General features: G+C 39.9%; 1 protein-coding gene across 1 annotated transcript in view; it reads left to right on the forward strand.

Moving 5' to 3' along the window:
- Positions 1-19,771, forward strand: part of LOC116719697 (deleted in malignant brain tumors 1 protein-like) — a 20,587-nt gene continuing 816 nt past the window's right edge. The window contains exons 1-14 of the mRNA XM_032562308.1: positions 1-343; positions 566-892; positions 1,104-1,424; positions 1,638-1,946; positions 2,169-2,480; positions 2,700-3,014; positions 3,237-3,569; positions 3,773-4,084; positions 4,623-4,931; positions 8,852-9,038; positions 10,746-11,101; positions 13,783-14,061; positions 15,330-15,464; positions 15,556-15,666. Of these exons, the coding sequence (XP_032418199.1) occupies positions 1-343; positions 566-892; positions 1,104-1,424; positions 1,638-1,946; positions 2,169-2,480; positions 2,700-3,014; positions 3,237-3,569; positions 3,773-4,084; positions 4,623-4,931; positions 8,852-9,038; positions 10,746-11,101; positions 13,783-14,061; positions 15,330-15,464; positions 15,556-15,666 (3,949 nt within the window). The remainder of the gene's footprint in view (positions 344-565; positions 893-1,103; positions 1,425-1,637; positions 1,947-2,168; positions 2,481-2,699; positions 3,015-3,236; positions 3,570-3,772; positions 4,085-4,622; positions 4,932-8,851; positions 9,039-10,745; positions 11,102-13,782; positions 14,062-15,329; positions 15,465-15,555; positions 15,667-19,771) is intronic.

Below are 19,771 nucleotides of genomic sequence, written 5' to 3' on the forward strand. Positions count from 1 at the left end.
ATGAATATGTTGAATTTTGTTCTTATAGGTCAGATCAGGTTGGCAGGTCCTGGATCAACTCAGTGCTCTGGAAGGATTGAAGTTTACTACAACAATTCCTGGGGAACAGTCTGTGATGACAGCTGGGACATAGATGATGCTGAAGTGGTTTGTCACCAGCTGGGCTGTGGTACAGCTATCAGTGCAGTAGTTGGTTCTGCTCACTTTGGTCAAGGAGATGGAGAAATCTGGCTTGATGATGTTCGGTGCACAGGAAATGAAAACTCTCTAACCAACTGTGGACACAGAGGTTATGGGACACACAACTGTGGTCATGGTGAGGATGCTGGTGTGATCTGTTCAGGTAAAGAAAAAAATGCTTTACAAAATAGCATTTAAAATTTCTAATTTGAAATGTTTATACATATCAGCCAGAACACTTACTTTTCTTCTTTGTTTACACAAAATGCAAGGTAGAGCATATGGCGTGTACACTGATCAGAAAATGATTGGATTTGTAGTGTTCATGCAAACCGCTTTCATTCTTCTGAGAATATTAACATAAAAATGTCACATTTTGTTAAAGGTTCAGTCAGGTTGGCAGGTCCTGGATCAACTCAGTGCTCTGGAAGAGTTGAAGTTTACTACAACAATTCCTGGGGAACGGTCTGTGATGACAGCTGGGGCATAGCTGATGCTGAAGTGGTTTGTCACCAGCTGGGCTGTGGTACAGCTATCAGTGCAGTAGTTGGTTCTGCTCACTTTGGTCAAGGAGATGGAGAAATCTGGCTTGATGATGTTTGGTGCTCAGGAAATGAAAACTCTCTAACCAGCTGTGGACACAGAGGTTATGGGACACACAACTGTGGTCATGGTCAGGATGCTGGTGTGATCTGTTCAGGTAAAGAAAAAATGCTTTATATATAGCATTTAAAATTTCTATTTTGAAATGTTTATACATATCAGCCAGAACCCTTACTTTTCTTCTTTGTTTACACAAAATGCAAGGTAGAGCATATGGCGTGTACACTGATCAGAAAATGATTGGATTTGTAGTGTTCATGCAAACTGCTTTCATTCTTCTGAGAATATTAACATAAAAATGTCACATTTTGTTAAAGGTTCAGTCAGGTTGGCAGGTCCTGGATCAACTAGGTGCTCTGGAAGGGTTGAAGTTTACTACAACAATTCCTGGGGAACGGTCTGTGATGATGACTGGGACATAGATGATGCTGAAGTGGTTTGTCACCAGCTGGGCTGTGGTACAGCTATCAGTGTAGTTGGTTCTGCTCACTTTGGTCAAGGAGATGGAGAAATCTGGCTTGATGATGTTCGGTGCTCAGGAGATGAAAGCTCTCTAACCAGCTGTGGACACAGAGGTTATGGGACAAACAACTGTGGTCATGGTGAGGATGCTGGTGTGATCTGTTCAGGTAAAGAAAAAAATGCTTTACAAAATAGCATTTAAAATTTCTATTTTGAAATGTTTATACATATCAGCCAGAACACTTTCTTTTCTTCTTTGTTTACACAAAATGCAAGGTAGAGCATATGGCGTGTACACTGATCAGAAAATGATTGGATTTGTAGTGTTCATGCAAACCGCTTTCATTCTTCTGAGAACATTAACATAAAAATGTCACATTTTGTTAAAGGTTCAGTCAGGTTGGCAGGTCCTGGATCAACTAGGTGCTCTGGAAGAGTTGAAGTTTACCAGAACAATTCCTGGGGAACGGTCTGTGATGATGACTGGGACATAGATGATGCTGAAGTGGTTTGTCAACAGCTGGGCTGTGGTACAGCACTCAATGCAACGAGTTCTGCTCACTTTGGTCAAGGATTTGGACCAATCTGGCTTGATGATGTTCGGTGCTCAGGAAATGAAAACTCTCTAACCAGCTGTGGACACAGAGGTTATGGGACACACAACTGTCGTCATGGTCAGGATGCTGGTGTGATCTGTTCAGGTAAAAAAGAAAAAGCTTTACAAAATAGCATTTAAAATTTCTATTTTGAAATGTTTATACATATCAGCCAGAACACTTTCTTTTCTTCTTTGTTTACACAAAATGCAAGGTAGAGCATATGGCGTGTACACTGATCAGAAAATGATTGGATTTGTAGTGTTCATGCAAACCGCTTTCATTCTTCTGAGAACATTAACATAAAAATGTCACATTTTGTTAAAGGTTCAGTCAGGTTGGCAGGTCCTGGATCAACTAGGTGCTCTGGAAGGGTTGAAGTTTACTACAACAATTCCTGGGGAACGGTCTGTGATGATGACTGGGACATAGATGATGCTGCAGTGGTTTGTAGACAACTGGGCTGTGGTACAGCACTCAATGCAACGGGTTCTGCTCACTTTGGTCAAGGAGATGGACCAATCTGGCTTGATGATGTTTGGTGCACAGGAGATGAAAGCTCTCTAACCAGCTGTGGACACAGAGGTTATGGGACACACAAATGTGGTCATGGTCAGGATGCTGGTGTGATCTGTTCAGGTAAAGAGAAAATGCTTTATATATAGCATTTAAAATTTCTAATTTGAAATGTTTATACATATCAGCCAGAACACTTTCTTTTCTGCTTTGTTTACACAAAATGCAAGGTAGAGCATATGGCATGTACACTGATCAGAAAATGATTGGATTTGTAGTGTTCATGCAAACCGCTTTCATTCTTCTGAGAACATTAACATAAAATGTCACATTTTGTTAAAGGTTCAGTCAGGTTGGCAGGTCCTGGATCAACTAGGTGCTCTGGAAGAGTTGAAGTTTACTACAGCAATTCCTGGGGAACGGTCTGTGATGATGACTGGGACATAGATGATGCTGAAGTGGTTTGTCACCAGCTGGGCTGTGGTACAGCTATCAGTGCAGTAGTTGGTTCTGCTCACTTTGGTCAAGGAGATGGAGAAATCTGGCTTGATGATGTTCGGTGCTCAGGAAATGAAAACTCTCTAACCAGCTGTGGACACAGAGGTTATGGGACACACAACTGTGGTCATGGTCAGGATGCTGGTGTGATCTGTTCAGGTAAAGAAAAAAATGCTTTACAAAATAGCATTTAAAATTTCTATTTTGAAATGTTTATACATATCAGCCAGAACACTTTCTTTTCTTCTTTGTTTACACAAAATGTAAGGTAGAGCATATGGCGTGTACACTGATCAGAAAATGATTGGATTTGTAGTGTTCATGCAAACCGCTTTCATTCTTCTGAGAACATTAACATAAAAATGTCACATTTTGTTAAAGGCCCAGTCAGGTTGGCAGGTCCTGGATCAACTCAGTGCTCTGGAAGAGTTGAAGTTTACTACAACAATTCCTGGGGAACGGTCTGTGATGACAGCTGGGGCATAGCTGATGCTGAAGTGGTTTGTCACCAGCTGGGCTGTGGTACAGCTATCAGTGCAGTAGTTGGTTCTGCTCACTTTGGTCAAGGAGATGGAGAAATCTGGCTTGATGATGTTCGGTGCTCAGGAGATGAAAGCTCTCTAACCAGCTGTGGACACAGAGGTTATGGGACACACAACTGTGGTCATGGTCAGGATGCTGGTGTGATCTGTTCAGGTAAAGAAAAAATGCTTTACAAAATAGCATTTAAAATTTCTATTTTGAAATGTTTATACATATCAGCCAGAACACTTACTTTTCTTCTTTGTTTACACAAAATGTAAGGTAGAGCATATGGCGTGTACACTGATCAGAAAATGATTGGATTTGTAGTGTTCATGCAAACCGCTTTCATTCTTCTGAGAATATTAACATAAAAATGTCACATTTTGTTAAAGGTCCAGTCAGGTTGGCAGGTCCTGGATCAACTCAGTGCTCTGGAAGAGTTGAAGTTTTCTATAGATATACCTGGGGAACGGTCTGTGATGATGACTGGGACATAGATGATGCTGAAGTGGTTTGTCAACAGCTGGGCTGTGGTACAGCACTCAATGCAACGAGTTCTGCTCACTTTGGTGAAGGAGATGGACCAATCTGGCTTGATGATGTTCGGTGCTCAGGAAATGAAAGCTCTCTAACCAGATGTGGACACAGAGGTTATGGGACACATAACTGTGGTCATGGTGAGGATGCTGGTGTGATCTGTTCAGGTAAAGAAAAATGCTTCACTAATTGTATTTAAAATTTCATTTTTCATTTTTAGAGTTTAGATAAGGCTTATAAAATCCAGTCCAACCCAAACCCATTGGCAATCTGTCTGAGCCAGATCCGCCCTGAATTAAGCTCGGTCACAATTATACCTCATGTAATTATGAGGTATAATTGTATGATATATCAGCCAGCCAATTTATTAGTAGACTAATAGTAGTACCTAGTAGACTAATGACCTACTTTATACTGCACATTCTCATTTGGTTTTCTCTGTGTATGTATGGTAGGCTTTTTAGTAGTGACACTTATTAAAAAGTGGCACTATTTAACTCTATTAAGTTAAGAGTCACAATGCAGGGCCCAAAGAGCCATGTGAGTAAAGGTTGCAAATCCCTAAATTAAGAAGGCTATAATTAAAAAAATGACACTAATTAAAAGGTTTTTGATTTCTTTCTTTTTTTTTTCTTTTTTTTTAAACCAACCAATGAATATGTTTCAAAAGCAGAAATCTAAAGTTTATCTGTGTTCTGTTACCAGGTTCTGTGATCAGATTGATTGGATCAACTTCCTGTTCTGGAAGAGTTGAGATCAACCACGACGACCAATGGGGAACAGTCTGTGACAACGGCTGGGATCTATCTGATGCTCTGGTGGTCTGCAGACAGTTAACCTGTGGTTCAGCATTAAACGCCACTTCATCAGCTGCTTCTGGTGAAGGAACTGGTCAAATCTGGCTTGATGATGTGAACTGTACAGGAAATGAAAGCGCTCTAACTAACTGTCAGCATCAAGGGTATGGGACACACAACTGTGAACACAATGAGGACGCTGGTGTTGTCTGCTCAGGTATAACAAAATGCTATACTGATTGCATTTAAAATGTCATTTTGTTTAGATCAGGCTTATTAAATCCAGTCCAACTCAGGCCCATAGGCAATGTGTCCAAGCCAGATCCGCCCTGAAAAATAAACATGAATTATAGGTCTGAGGTAGGGGTGCAACAATTTATTGGTGCCAATTTACTTCATTTTGGAAGATTGGTGATCAGCTGATTTTTACGTGAAGTCGATTTTATCCTCCGATCTCATCTAGCTTGGCAAATGTCTAAGAATCATCCACTGTCCTCTTTTGCTCTCCAGGTGAGAAAGGTTTTGCTGACAGACCAGCCCACCAGCACGTTTACAATTAATAGTTACCCCACTGTTGCCCACTCAACTTTTTTGCTATATTGAGCAACATTTCAGAAAAAAAAAATTGTATCAGCCAAAATCAGAATGGGCATGTTAAGCTTTTTTAAAAATCGGTAATCGGCGATGGGTCAGAAAACTGCAATTGGTGCACCTCTAGTCTGAGGCCTAAGTAAACCCAACATAGTATTTTAATTAAGCTTTTACTGTTTTCATTTTTAGACCATGATTTGAGTAAGCAGTGTAACTTCTCCCATTTCTAGCATCTTCCAGCTCCATTTTGTCACTTGTAACCACAGGGTGAGTCAAGTGCAAATCAGATTTTTATCATGGCAAAGCTGTGTGCATGTGTTCTGCTGCACTTCCTACAAGCTAATGATTGTTACCTGGTTACGTTCATCAACCAGCTAAGCTGCCTATACTCTATTTAGACCATACCAAGTAGATTTAACACAACTTTATATTGTACATTCAGTCTCATTTGGCTTTGGTAGGTTTATTATTCGTTCCACAGAATCCAATTTTGGGTCAGTCTTGAACCATAAAGCCAAACTCTGGCAAAAATGCATCTTGTAATGAGTAATCGGATAAAGCATTTGAAGACTAAACAAGCCTACAGTCAGAGGTACTGTAGACATGAAACACCATGTTCTAATAAAATATATTGTAATGCTCAGAACAGAGGACCCAGAATTTCAGTCAGACACAATTGGAAAGCAATTTTTTTTTAAATGAGAATCAGGGTATGGGACAGGTGGCCACCCACGATGGGGCAGGAACCTCTGAGAACAGAAGCAGGTTAGTGGCTTGTGATCTTGGGGACAAGACTCAAGAAAAGCTACTAACCTTTTTAAAGTGTCGTGGAAAACGGGGGCTGATTCTTGGTTCCTCAGCAAAGTGATGGCAAGGAGTCGTCTCTGGGGTGTTGGTTGTAGAGGACAGAACAGCTCTGCATGATGGAGACTGATCCAGAGAATGAGCACTGGTAGCACAGCTGTAGGTAGCAGGTGATGAATCCAGGGAAAATCAGAATTCGGAGGTCAAGAGGCCAAGGCAGGGTCAGAACCAGGGAGGCAGAAAGAGACCTAGCTCTCTAGGGTCAGGCTAGGATCGGTAGTCAGGGCACAGAAACACTTCAGACACATGAAGACAATATCAGGCAGACAAATCCAGGGATGAGGCAGGAGGCAGAGGTCGAGAGGAAGAAACAGGGTCGTGTTCAGAAACCAGAAGCCAGTGAAGTGTCCTACATGGGCTAGGCAAGGCAGGGAAATCCAAGAGACAATAAACGTTTTCGAGATCGTAGTCAAGTAAGGAGGTAACGCTGAATAACTACTCACACCAAAAGGCTTTCAAAAATCTGGCACTGTCTATTCAGCACTGCCTGAGTGCTGAATATAACTGCAGGTGAAAGATGGATAGCATGAACCTGATTGCACTGCAGCTTGGTATTGTGCAGGTGGACCAGATGAACTTGATTAGTATGGAAACAGAGCAGGCAGACGGGCCAGAATCATAACATATATATTCTTTTTTTACAAAGTTATTGTGTGATGCATCAGTACCAACTTGTTAGCTACTCAGTAGCGGTACTTAGAATTGGAAAGTACCCAAACTGAAGAATTACTCAGCCTGGGAAACCACTATCGGTTCACCACTACGTCATCAGTGACTGATTTCTCTGAGTATCTCTGGATGGAATTGGAACTAAAATTGAACACAGATTTGATGTATTCTTCCTTGGTGTTGAGATTGGTTAGATTACTTTCTATCTTGAGTTCTTTATTAGATGTTTTGTGCTACACCCTATAATATGTTCAACAGAGGGTTAGTTTAATGAATGAATGAATGAACAACTTTTAGCAACTACTGTATAGCCTTATTGTGCTCAGAATTTAGTTTTATTATTGATTGGTCTAAATTTCAACCTAAGTTTAGTTGTAGATTTTAGAATAATTTATGTATTGCATTGAAAAATTGCACATTTGCTTATTAAGGAAGTCAAGTGACTCATATCTAAGATAAGATAAGATAGAGATAAGATAAGATGAGATAAATCTTTATTGTCATTGTCACAAGAACAACAAAATTTAAAAAGTGCCATCAGTCAGTGCATATGCTTAAAAACAAAAAATAACTGTCTCACAATTCACACACAATGTAAGAATTAACAAATAACTGGTAAAAAAAAACAAAAAAACCAAATAATTAAGAATAGCCACATTCTCACATACATCATTCATGATGATTAATGGTTGTTTTTGATTGCATTTAGTTTTGTTATTGCTATCGGGTAGAAACTGTCTCTGAGACGGTTGGTTCTTATTCTGGTTGCTCTGTATCTTCTGCCTGAAGGCAGCAGTGTGAACAGAGAATGTCCGGGGTGAGAAGTGTCCTTTGTGATGTGTTGTGCTTTTCTTAGACAGCGGTCACTGTGCAGGTCCTCCAGTGAGGGGAGAGGGCAGCCAATGATTTTTTGGGCTGTATTCACAACCCTTTGGAGAGCTTTCCTTTGAGCCGTAGTGCTGCTGTTATACCATACGCAGATACAGTAAGTCAGTATGCTCTCTATGGAGCACTTGTAGAAGGACACCAGCAGCTTCTCCTTGATGTTGTTCCTCCTGAGAACCCTCAGGAAGTACAGTCTTTGCTGGGCCTTTTTTATCAGCTTGAAGGTGTTCATGTTCCATGTGAGGCCCTGCTCAATGTGGACCCCCAGGAAACGGAAATCAGATACCCTCTCCACACATTTTCCCCCAATGGTTAGTGGTGTAATGTCCGTTTTATTCCTCCTGTAATCTATTATGAGTTCTTTTGTCTTTGAGTTGTTGAGGAGCAGATTGTTCTCCCTGCACCACACCAACAGCCGCTCCACCTCACCCCTATAGGCGGACTCGTCGCCTCCTGAGATGAGCCCCACCACTGTGGTGTCATCAGCAAACTTGATGATGGTGTTGCTGTGGTGGGCAGAGGTGCAGTCGTATGTGTACAGACAATAGAGCAGGGGGCTCAGCACACAGCCCTGTGGAGAGCCAGTACTAAGGCTGAGGGCAGTGGATGTATGTTTTCTCACCCTAACTCTCTGCTGTCGGTTGGTCAGGAATCTCAGAATCCACATGCAGGTGGAGTGAGGGAGGCCCAGGTTCCCCAATTTGTCCACCAGTCTGTGAGGCAGGATGGTATTAAAAGCAGAGCTGTAGTCTACAAAGAGCATCCGCACATAGCTCCCCTGCTGCTCCAGATGTGACAGAGCAGCATGGAGGGCTGTGATCACAGCGTCCTCTGTGGATCTGTTGGCTCTGTAGGCGAACTGGTGGTGGTCAAAGCCAGGAGGGAGAAGTGCTGTGATGTGACCCCGGACCAGTTTTTCAAAACACTTCGTCACCACAGGGGTTAGTGCCACTGGCCGGTAGTCGTTGAGGCAAGAGATGTGAGGTTTCTTGGGTATGGGGACTATGGCGGAAGATTTCAGGCAGGATGGGACTGTAGACAGGGCTAGGGACTGGTTGAAGATCCTGGTGAAGACTCCAGCCAGCTGATCGGCGCAGTCTTTCAGGACACGTCCAGGGACGCCATCAGGTCCAGCAGCCTTCCTTGGGTTGACAGCCCGCAGTGTGCGCCTCACCTCGTGCTCCTCTACAACGAGGAGTGTGGTGTTGTGGGTCGCTTGGTGTAGTGTGGCTGCCTCTGTTGGCTTCACCTCAAAGCGGGCAAAGAAGAGGTTCAGCTCCTCTGCCAGCGTGGCGTCGCCTTCCGCAGCTGCGAGGTTGGTCCTGTAGTTGGTGAGATGCTGGATTCCCTGCCACACCTGCCTGCTGTTGTTACTGTCAAGGTAGCCCCCTATCCTCCTCCTGTAGTCAGACTTAGCCATTCTGATGCCGCTCTTTAAGTTAGCAATTTATTAGAGAAATCATAGCAGATCGTAATTGCTCAGAACAGGGACCAGTTCCAGGCAGAAAAGGTGATGAATTCTTAGTCAAAATTAGCTTTTCGTGTTAGCAGGAGTACACTGGTCCCTTGGATGACATTGTTTTTCTGTTCTATAGTGGTGTGGAACAAGTGTTTGCCCCATTGTAGGTTTATGCATGCAAAAACAATTTTTTTTTGCCTGTTAATCACACTAAGACGTGTATGTGTATGTACTGCTTACATACAGATTTATTAAATATTAGTCAAAGACAACACAAGTGAACCGAAAATACAGTTTTTAAATCAAGATATAAGAGAGAAAAAAATTTCAAACCTTGTGTGAAAAAGTGATTGCTCTCCCATTGAGATGCAAGAAGATTATATATTTTTAAATCATAAGGATATGATTTAAAAATACATTTTGAAATCATATTTAAAAATAGTTTTTTAAATAGATAAATTCATGATTTTTAAATGTAAGATGTAAAAGTCGTACTTCTTTTTTTTTTTTTATCCCTCCAAGGGGTCTTTTGTGGGCTCTAGTGTCCCTTATGTGAAAGTAGGCTGACAGGAGAGGGGGGAAGACATGCGGCAAATATTGTCGGGTCCGGGAGTCGAGCCCGCGACGGCCGCGTCAAGGACTCAAGGCCTCCAAACATGGGTCGCACTATCCCCTATGCCACCATGGCACGCCCCTAAAGTCGTACATTTTTAATCGACTTATGATTTTAAAAAAGTGACAGTAAGCTACAAGAAAGAATATACAAAATGAGAAAAAATTAAACACGATAACAAAACCATGTATAAAATTAATACAGAATATAAAAAACTGAGCAAAAATAAATAAAAAAGAAACTCGTAAAACAATAAAATTGAAAATAAAATAGAAAATAACCGACATTGTAAAATTGATACTGTTGAAAATGATAAATATTACTCTCACTCCTTTTACACTGCTAAAGTTACTGAGCATTTATAATCAGTCCCCATTGCTTTAATATATTGCATATAGAGATTCTTTGCTTAAATGAATGAGCAAAGTTATTATATTTGCTTTTTACATTTTAATAGTGGTTAGCAACCTTTACCACAGTAAGTGCCATTTTTGCCCTCAGTCCTGCAATGCAACATGTTTTTAGAGACTCAAAATGCCTCCAAACGATAGTTTTTACATTATCTTCTATAGAACAATCATCTAGATTTTAAAACTGAAGAAAAACAATGTTATGTTTGTTTTTAGGTTTTAAAGAACATCATCAAAATGTTGCACAAGATAGAATTAATACATTTTCTTTAATGGAAATCAATTTTGTTAATGTTATCAATGAAGAACATAGTTCATAATACTAGAGTGAAAAACTGGTATGAACTCTACAATTTAAAGCACTGCTCAAGTCTTTAGAATATTTGGGTTAGTTATCAAGAGCCACAATGCAGAGCCATGTGAGTAAAGGTTGCAGATCCCTAAATTAAAAGGCTATAATCAAAAGATGATGACACCAATAAAAAGATTTTTGATTTGCTTTCTTTCTTTTTTTTTAAACCAACCAACCAACCAATGAAGATGTTTCAAAAGCAGAAATCTAAAGTTTATCTGTGTTCTGTTACCAGGTTCTGTGATCAGATTGATTGGATCAACTTCCTGCTCTGGAAGAGTTGAGATCAACCACGACGACCAATGGGGAACAGTCTGTGACAACGGCTGGGATCTATCTGATGCTCAGGTGGTCTGCAGACAGTTAACCTGTGGTTCAGCATTAAATGCCACTTCATCAGCAGTTTTTGGTCCAGGAACAGGTCAAATCTGGCTTGATAAAGTGAACTGTACAGGAAGTGAAAGCGCTCTAACTAACTGTGGACACAACGGTTATGGGACACACAACTGTCGTCATAGAGAGGATGCTGGTGTGGTCTGCTCAGGTGAGAAAACCTTTGAATAACTGTTGCAAGTAAAATATGCTGAAGATTGCTAAGTCTGGGGAAAACTTTCAGCACTTTTATTTAAAACCAACTAAAACCTTATATGGCAATAAATTCATGGAAGAGTCTGTAAAGTCTGTGGATCGGCCAACAGCCTTTACAGATTATTTCTTGTTTATATCCAAATCAACAATATGGAAATACAGTATATCACAGTCCAGACAAAACTCAGGTGGCATTGTGAGTTAGAATACTTTGGACAACACAGCAAACTTCATTTCTCTTCTGTGTTTAAGCTCCCTGTTTATCACACAGTTCTACATCCTAGGCTCATTGTGCAAGACTTTAATATTTTTTTCATTGTTAAATCTTCTCACCTCTTTAAACACAGATCAAGTCCAGACTGTCAATGTAGACATAACTAGACTGTAATAGACTGATAAACTAGTCCCTCAGTATTGATTTGTCTTTCAATATGGCTTCATTTATGCATAAATCATTTTCAAAAGGAATGCATCACATCAGAAATATTTTACAAAATCATTTTTTCACCACTTTGTATATTTCAGGGAGCATTCCAAAGCCCAGCCTCTCTATAAGTCCTGCTGCTGTACTTACCTGGGGACAAGAAGTCAGCATCACTTGTTCCTGTGCAACTGAACTTTTGGGTGAAACATTTACTCTCCAAAAGACTTCAGACTCATTCAGAATGAATCAGTCATCACGTTCCAACTCTACTACCTTCAACATCCCTAAAGTGACTCTGGATCATGATGGAGAATTCCAGTGTTGGTACAAGAAAATTATTTCCAATCAAGCATTTGCCTCCTTCCTCAGTGACTCTGTCCGTCTAACTGGTAAGACAAAATAAAGTCTGTTAATACTGAAATGTAAGCAGCATAATGAATTTAAATTGCATTCTCTTTTTGAGAAAAGTATCTGAAGTCATTGAATCCTATGATTTGATTCATCTCTCAAACTCTGAACATTCAGGACTTTCTCCAACTGAACAGCAACAAAACTGGGGTTATACTCATTGACAATGAGCTGTAACTCACTTCCTCCACATCAGTGGCGTCTACTTTTCAGACCAGAACATTGACCTCTGTCACTATTGGGCCTTTTGTACTAGTGCCTACTCATTGTGGCCTTACAACAGTTATTGCAACTTCCATTTTTTAAGAATCTGCTTCACTTGGGTTTCAAATATATGAAGATGGGCTGAAAACTTGATGTCAAAAGACTGACTGTCATTGGTTGGCTAAGGAGTGGAGTCACTGATGGCGTCACAGGAGCAATTTTCTATATGTAGAAACTCTCAACAGAACAGCCACTGAACTGACAGATTCAGAAGCAGATTGTTCAACGGAGCTTCCATTGTTGTCCATGTCCTCCATTGTTGTCCATGTCCTCCATTGTTGTCCATGTCCTTCATTGTACAGATCACATAGTGCTGCTTTTCAGACTCTGGGGTGGCCCAGGTATGAAGACCTGACACTAGAGCTGTTCTCATAGAGTGACACTGAGTTGAGAAAATGGTCAAAATTTGTTATCATTTGGTTTTCTGTTTATGAGAAACTGAGGAGCAAACAATAATTCACTGTCTCCCTGCACCACCTGCTGGTGAAACACTGTTACTACAGCCATAAGCATTTGAAGAAAAACATATTCCACTATTTTCTCTTTTATGAGCACACACCACTGGACATAACACTTACATAATAATGTATATACGACAATGCACCAGAGTAGCTAAAGCGGGAGTGTCCAAAATGTGGCCCATGAGCCATTTGTGGCCCTCTGAAAGACTTTGGGTGGCCCTATGACCATAATAGTGAAATAGTGAGTACAATTTCCCTGAGCGAAAATCCCAACGTGATTAATAAATTTCTGTCTGTCTGTCTAGTATCCATGCTCTGAAACTAAATGAAACTCTCCTTAATTCTTTACTGTCTGACCTCAAGCTCCCTAAGTCAGGTCTCAAACTCCAGTCCTCGAGGGCTGCTGTCCTGCAATTTTTAGATGTGCCACAGGTACAAAACACTGGAATGAAATGGCTTAATTGCCTCCTCCTTGTGTAGATCAGTTCTCCAGAGTCTTGCTAATGAACTATTTATTCTATTCACGTGTGGTGCAGGAGAGGCACATCTAAACATTTCAGGACACCGACCCTTGAGGACTGGAGTTTGAGACCTCTGCCCTAAGTGAAGCGTTACTGTAACTCATGCTGATGAAAATGTTTTGTCTTCTGGCAAAGATCAAGAATTCTTTCTGGGAGCTGAGAGTTCATCAAGTTCTTAGTCTCTTAAATTGTGGGTCCATAAAGTCTTACTGAAGAATTTTCCAAGTGTTAGTATGAGAAAAGAGAAAAGAGCAGGATGACTCCTCCTGCTGTGACCCAGTCAGTCAGACTGATCAGAGAGTAAAATAGAGTAAAGTTTTTATTTATTTATTTTGCTGCAGAATCTTAGTTTCTAACCTGTGAAACTTGTTTTCAACTGAACCTCATCCAGGTATGCCATTAGTATTTTTACCTTCTAAAGCCTAACTAGAAAGGTGACATTGAGTTGCAACACCACAAAGCTTTTTGAAAAAAAAAATGTCTAAAAAATCTAATAACTATCTTTTATCCACAGTGAGTCTGGAAATTCCCAACATTTCCTTGACGTCACCATATGCAGGGTTGGTTTGGGGTCCAGGAGGAGCAGAGGTTACCAAGGGTTACGGCCTCTCCTTCACTTGCTCCATTAACCCCAGATATCCTCAGGGAGATTTCTCTCTCATCTTCTCCGGCTCCAACATCACAGAAACCAGGCCAGCAGTCAAACACTCAGCCTCCTTTAACTTCCCAGCTGCTGAGTTTGAACACCAGGGCAACTACAGCTGTGTGTATGAGGTTACCATGGCTACACAGAAGTTCAGTTCTGTTCAGACAGAACCCATTAGTCTCATCGTCAAACGTAAGTAACTACTGTATATATATTTGAGAGAAGAATATTTAAATCTGATAAACTTGAGTTAAATAACATTTCTACATCCTGTGAAAGATAATATTATTATTAAACAAAGTTAAAGGTGATAGAAAATAAAAATGTTTTCAAAAAATTATTCTATTTATTAAAAGAGACAAACTGTCACATTGTTTCCTAACCCTGGTTCTCAAGGCACACTGACCTCCATGTTTTAGATGTTTCCCTGCTTTACTACGCCTGATTCAGCTGATTGTAGTTCAGCTCATACCTGTTGAAATCACCTGGGCTGCAGCAAGGAAACACATAAAACATGAAGACAAGGAGCCTTGAGGACCAGTTTTGGGAAACACTGAACTATCAACTGAACTTTCACCGTGTGAAAAAGTATTTTCCTCCTGAACCTAAAAACTTGTTGTGCCTTTGTTGACTGGAGAGGTCACTGTCTTCATGAGGAGGTTCCCTTCTAGGTAATGGCTCAATTGGTTTAAAGCCTGTTTTTTTTTCAGATCTTTTACACCACCATTTAGTCCTATTCTCCTCTCTTTTGTGCTCTTCCTCACAACCTTTTGTGCTGCGGCTCCATCCTCAGCACAAGAGGATGTAGTCACTGTATGTTCTCTGACCATCTCAGTCTGGCCTCTCTGTCTTTATCTCCAACACATTTAACTAAAGCTAGCACATCTGATCCACTCATTCCTGATCTGACCTGTCCTCATCACTCCCAAAATAAACCTGAACATCTTCAGCTTTTCAATCTTTAGTTCTGCCTGCTGTAATATCATCATTGACACCAGCTGTATTTCCATTGAACAGAAAGTTGCACAAATTGAAATTATGAAAATAAATTTGCTGAATGGAAACACTCCAATTTAGAAAAAAACTAAATTTTTTTGGTAAAAGTTTCTGTGCTAGAATGACTTGGTTTTTCAGCCATACTGAAACAGATGTACAGTATTTAGCAAAACTGCAGTGGAAACAGTTTTTTGTTGTCTTTTGGACAATGTGCAGCAGGCTCCATCAGGGCTCTCATAGTATCACACAGGCCATTAAAAGTTTTGTTTCATCCCAACATGTTGAATCCATAGCTCTTCTGGAAAATGGGCGACTACAATTTCCCCAAAGACGCCGCAAACATAATCGCTCCCAAATATAAGGGGCTTGTTGCTCCAATGCCTGAATAAGACACCACCATCTCCTCTGATGGCTGATACATGATGAGGGCTATTCATAAACTGACCAAATGTTTTCTCTCCTAGCCTCTTCACTGCTGCTGGTTTCCTCAGTCTCCAGTGGAATCCTGCTGCTGGTCCTGCTGGTGTCTCTAGCAGTCTGTCTGCGCTGCAGGAGGAAACTTTGCTCTAAACAGCCCATACCGTCTGACCAAAACCAAAGTCTGTATTCAGCAAGAGATGCATTAAATTAAGATTCTTGCTATCTATCTTTGTGTTTATTCACATATCCCCTATATTTGTTTTGTTTCAGTGTATTTCCAGCAGTTAAACACAAAATACGACGAGAATGATCAGGACGACTATGAAAATATTGATGCAATTCGCTCAGTAAAGAAACTGGAGATGGACGAAGAGTCAACAAGTGATGATGATCATGATTATGAAGATGCAGACATTAACTTAGGACAAGTCACTGTTGGTGTAGAAGATCCTAGAGCAGCAGAACAAAGACCTGAAGAAGATGAAAGCACAGATGATGAAGATGATGACTATGTGAATGTTATCGAACCCTGGAAAGATGACTTGGTGCAAAATCATGAATATGTGTATTAATAGATGAAAGCTGAATATTTATGCTGCATTGGATTGATAGTTATACACACACACACACACACACACACATACATATATATAAAACTATTTTGCTTTGAAAAGTTGATAAAGGACTGGTTTTAGGTACAGTAATGTACATTAGCTGTTTAAAATAATAAATGTAGTTTTAGACAGCAGTTATAACATCTTTATTACCCATGGTAAATTGTGATTTACCGGGTGTCGCCATTAGTGGGGCAGAAATAATATTTCATTCTGATATTGATCCAGGGATGATTGTACATGAATGTTACTAACAAGAGTTGAGACTGTATGGTTAATTTCCAGTCACAGATTTTTTTAGACCTGCTAACTTTGATTTCAGCTGATTTCTCTCCAGGAACTGAAAAAAAGTTCTTTCTTTTATTCTCTTTGTGAATACATTTATATGTGTGTGGTAATTCCACAGGTTTACAGGGGGAAAAAACCACATGGTGACAGAATTAACAGAAGATTATCTGACATGTATTTTATTTTTATTTTTTCTTAATAGGAACAATGTTTTTTTAATTATTATTCTTACTGCTATTAAATTGACTATTTAGGCAGATTAGAAAAAAAATAGAAATGACAATTTACCAAAAGAAAAACAATGAAAAATATGTTTATCATAATTCATGTTGGGGGGGGGAACAATTTTAAATATCTATTTTAATGTTCTAACTTGTAAAGCATTCAAAGCCAGAGCACCTAATAAAAAAATTACAAAATATTTTTGTAAACAATGTTTCTTGTCTTAATGCATTCAAGCAGCCAGAGTCCAAACTGAAATCTGATATCAGGATAAAGATAATATTTTAATTTGTGTCGTTTCCAATCATAAACAAATGTCTTATCTGATTTACCATAACTTAAAAACCTGAGGGGGATTAGTTGTTTTTAAATGAACTATAGTGATTTACACATACTGTCACAGTTATGTACTGTGTACACATGAAAAAATATACGTGAATATTAGACACTGATCCTCAGATCAGTTTATGAAAGCTGTATCTGCCAAAAAATAAAAAAACAACGGTTATTGCCGAAATGGGCCCCTCATGTGCTGGTTGTATCGTGACACCTGATCACATATCATGTTGTGTAACTTTTGTGAGGAGCCAGACTTTAAATGACCCCCTTCACCTCCATCACTGAGGCCTGCTGCAACTGACGCTTCACTGATGGATCAGCTGGATAGAAGCTGTTAGTCCTGTACATGCTTTAAATGCTTTTATAAGACATTGCTGTTCCAGAGTCGTTTCAGCTGACCTCTGACCTCTGGCATACAGGCCTGCCATGCACACACTTACACAGCCAATGTGAATTCTTCTGCGAAGCAACTCTGGACAGTTGACTCACAAATGATCTGGCTGGCCTTCACACACCAAACATGGATTAAAAGAACATAACATGTGTAAGAAGGCAGTACATATACTGTACATTTATACTGTAATCTTATTCCCTCACCTGGAAATTTACCCCAAGCGACACATCATTTTACATTTTTCGAGCATTTTACGTGTTTTTTTTCAGATGTGTTAAAGATTGGGCTTTCCTGCTAATCACTATAACCTCCAGATGTGGCAGATATGTAACATTTCCTGGAAACAAATCATAACCACAGCGCCTCGTCGTCACATGACCCCCCACCCCACCAAACGAAGATCAGTTCAAGTCCTCACTTGTAGCTCTGATGTTTCCTACTAGATAAGCACCATGTCGTTTAATGTACATGTGCAGAGAAGACAGAAGGGGTTTAAGTGCATGTACTTTAATGTACTTTAAGCATAATGAATGTTTGGTTGTAAAGAAATTCGGGTTTGTCTTGTGCTTGACAGGCACCTTGTTGGATTTGTACGAACCCCTTAACTGGTGATATCCCATCCATAGGATAAATCTAGTTTGTTTGAATACTCTGCCTTTTTCCCCACCAGTTTAGGGGCTAATATATATTTAAAAAGTGTCGACGGGTGCCTTCTGGCTTTTTGTCACATTTACCAACCAAAATACAAACTTGCTATTTTGCCAAGAAAAATGCCATATTAACCTGTAACTTCCTGGAACATTTTAGGCATCTAACCAAAGAGTTATGCAAATGAAGACAAGAACTGCACCTGTTCACCAGGGGTAAAATGATGAAACAATTATACATTTTTTGCACTGTTCTTTAAATGACAATTTGGAAAAGAAAAATCTGTATATAAAATGCATCGAACTGCTAATAAAATATTACAATAGCAATTCAAAGGTTGCATTTAAATGTTTTCTGAAATAGAACTTTCACCAAATTCAATCAGAATTTATGTGATTAAAACTGAGAATAAAACCTTTGGACAAAACGTATATAGTTGAGTGAAAAACATGAGAGTTAAAACCTTTTCAAAGGTTAAAGGGCACCAGTGCTGCTCCAGTCATTTTCCAGCTTTGAGAGACCTGGCATGTTTAAAGACAATGGCATATTATTGAAATATATGTCATTTTTCTAAATCTAATAAAATGCTAACAGTCCATCACAAAATAACAAAACATGTTTGTTTGTTTTTTCTTCAGAAGATGCCATGTTTTCCTCAGGTGGTACGCCTCGCTATTTGTGTATCATTTGTACAACTTTTTACTTTGTGCAAAAGTATAATTTACAGCAGGTGTCTTCCTGCTTTTGATTATTTACGTTTGGTGATGAGCTCCACGTCTCGGCTGTCCTCACCATCAGCTCAGTCTCTTGGATCCTCCACAGACTGTCAGATTGTACTCAGGTCTCTTTCTTTGGGGCCTCATACAGGTGTGGACATCCTTGGCAGCTGCTTCATTTACTTATACCTTGGGCTGGCTCTGTTTCCCGTCTTATTCAACTACAAGAGCAGGAAGTTTTTGACTTTCAGTTGCCACTTTATTTGTTAGTATATTTATCTCTGATTGCTAGCTATGAGAAAATGAAAAATAGTGTCTGTTAAGAAATAGGAATGTCTCCACTGTGTCTATTTAGGCTTCAGGCACAAAGCAGAGTTAATTCTAAATCATGATCTACAGCTAAGTATCCAGCGTAGAGGCCAGGCGTGATGTTAACATCACTTGAGGGCCGGTGGATATATCAGGGCCTCAGTGATCTGAGAGGCTCTTGGCTCTGTTCTCGCTCAACATGTCAGACTCCTGCAGATCTGTCACTGCCTGGCGGATGGTGTTACTCATGGAAACATTTGAAGACTGCAACTGCTCTCGTGTAACTCTGGGAGAGAATGGTTATTGAAAAAGTCACAGGGGCAGTAATATGTGTTTTCCAGGCACAACGTGTCATTTCGTAGCACAATCAAGTAATTGTGTTAACTTTAGACGTTAAACAATTATGAAAAAAGAAACATTTGACTTTGTAAATTAATGCCTTGAAATTGGTCCTCTGTCTCTTTAAAAACTCCTGCTCTGTCTGACACACCACCTTCAATGCCTAGCACCTCTCCAGCAAGGGGTTGGCTAATTGCTGCTGGCTAGTCTGAAGGAGCTGACTGGGGGACCGCTGGCTCTGTGAGGCGGAAACTCAGAAGCTTGGAAACTGCAGCTCTGAGGAGAAGCTGCGTCCGGCAGGCGGCGCTCGGTCCAACCAGGCGCTCTGCTCAGCTGAAAAGTTGCCATTTCCCAAATACGTATGAAAGAATCAAACATAACATAATAACATAATCTAAAGCTCAAAAAAGTTGATTTTACGTAACACTGCCCCTTTAAGGTTCAACACAAAACAAAACCTTATTGTGATTTATGAAAAACGGACAATTAAAAACAGCTTCAGTTTGAGTTATACTTACTGTAAAACAATAATAATAAAAAAAAGATGTCTGTTGGATAAAACAGCTTATTGTGCTGTGTATCAAACTATATAAGATCTACTAAACATACAGTTTGAT

Source organism: Xiphophorus hellerii, chromosome 1 (assembly GCF_003331165.1).
Source record: "Xiphophorus hellerii strain 12219 chromosome 1, Xiphophorus_hellerii-4.1, whole genome shotgun sequence".
Lineage (NCBI taxonomy): Eukaryota > Metazoa > Chordata > Actinopteri > Cyprinodontiformes > Poeciliidae > Xiphophorus > Xiphophorus hellerii.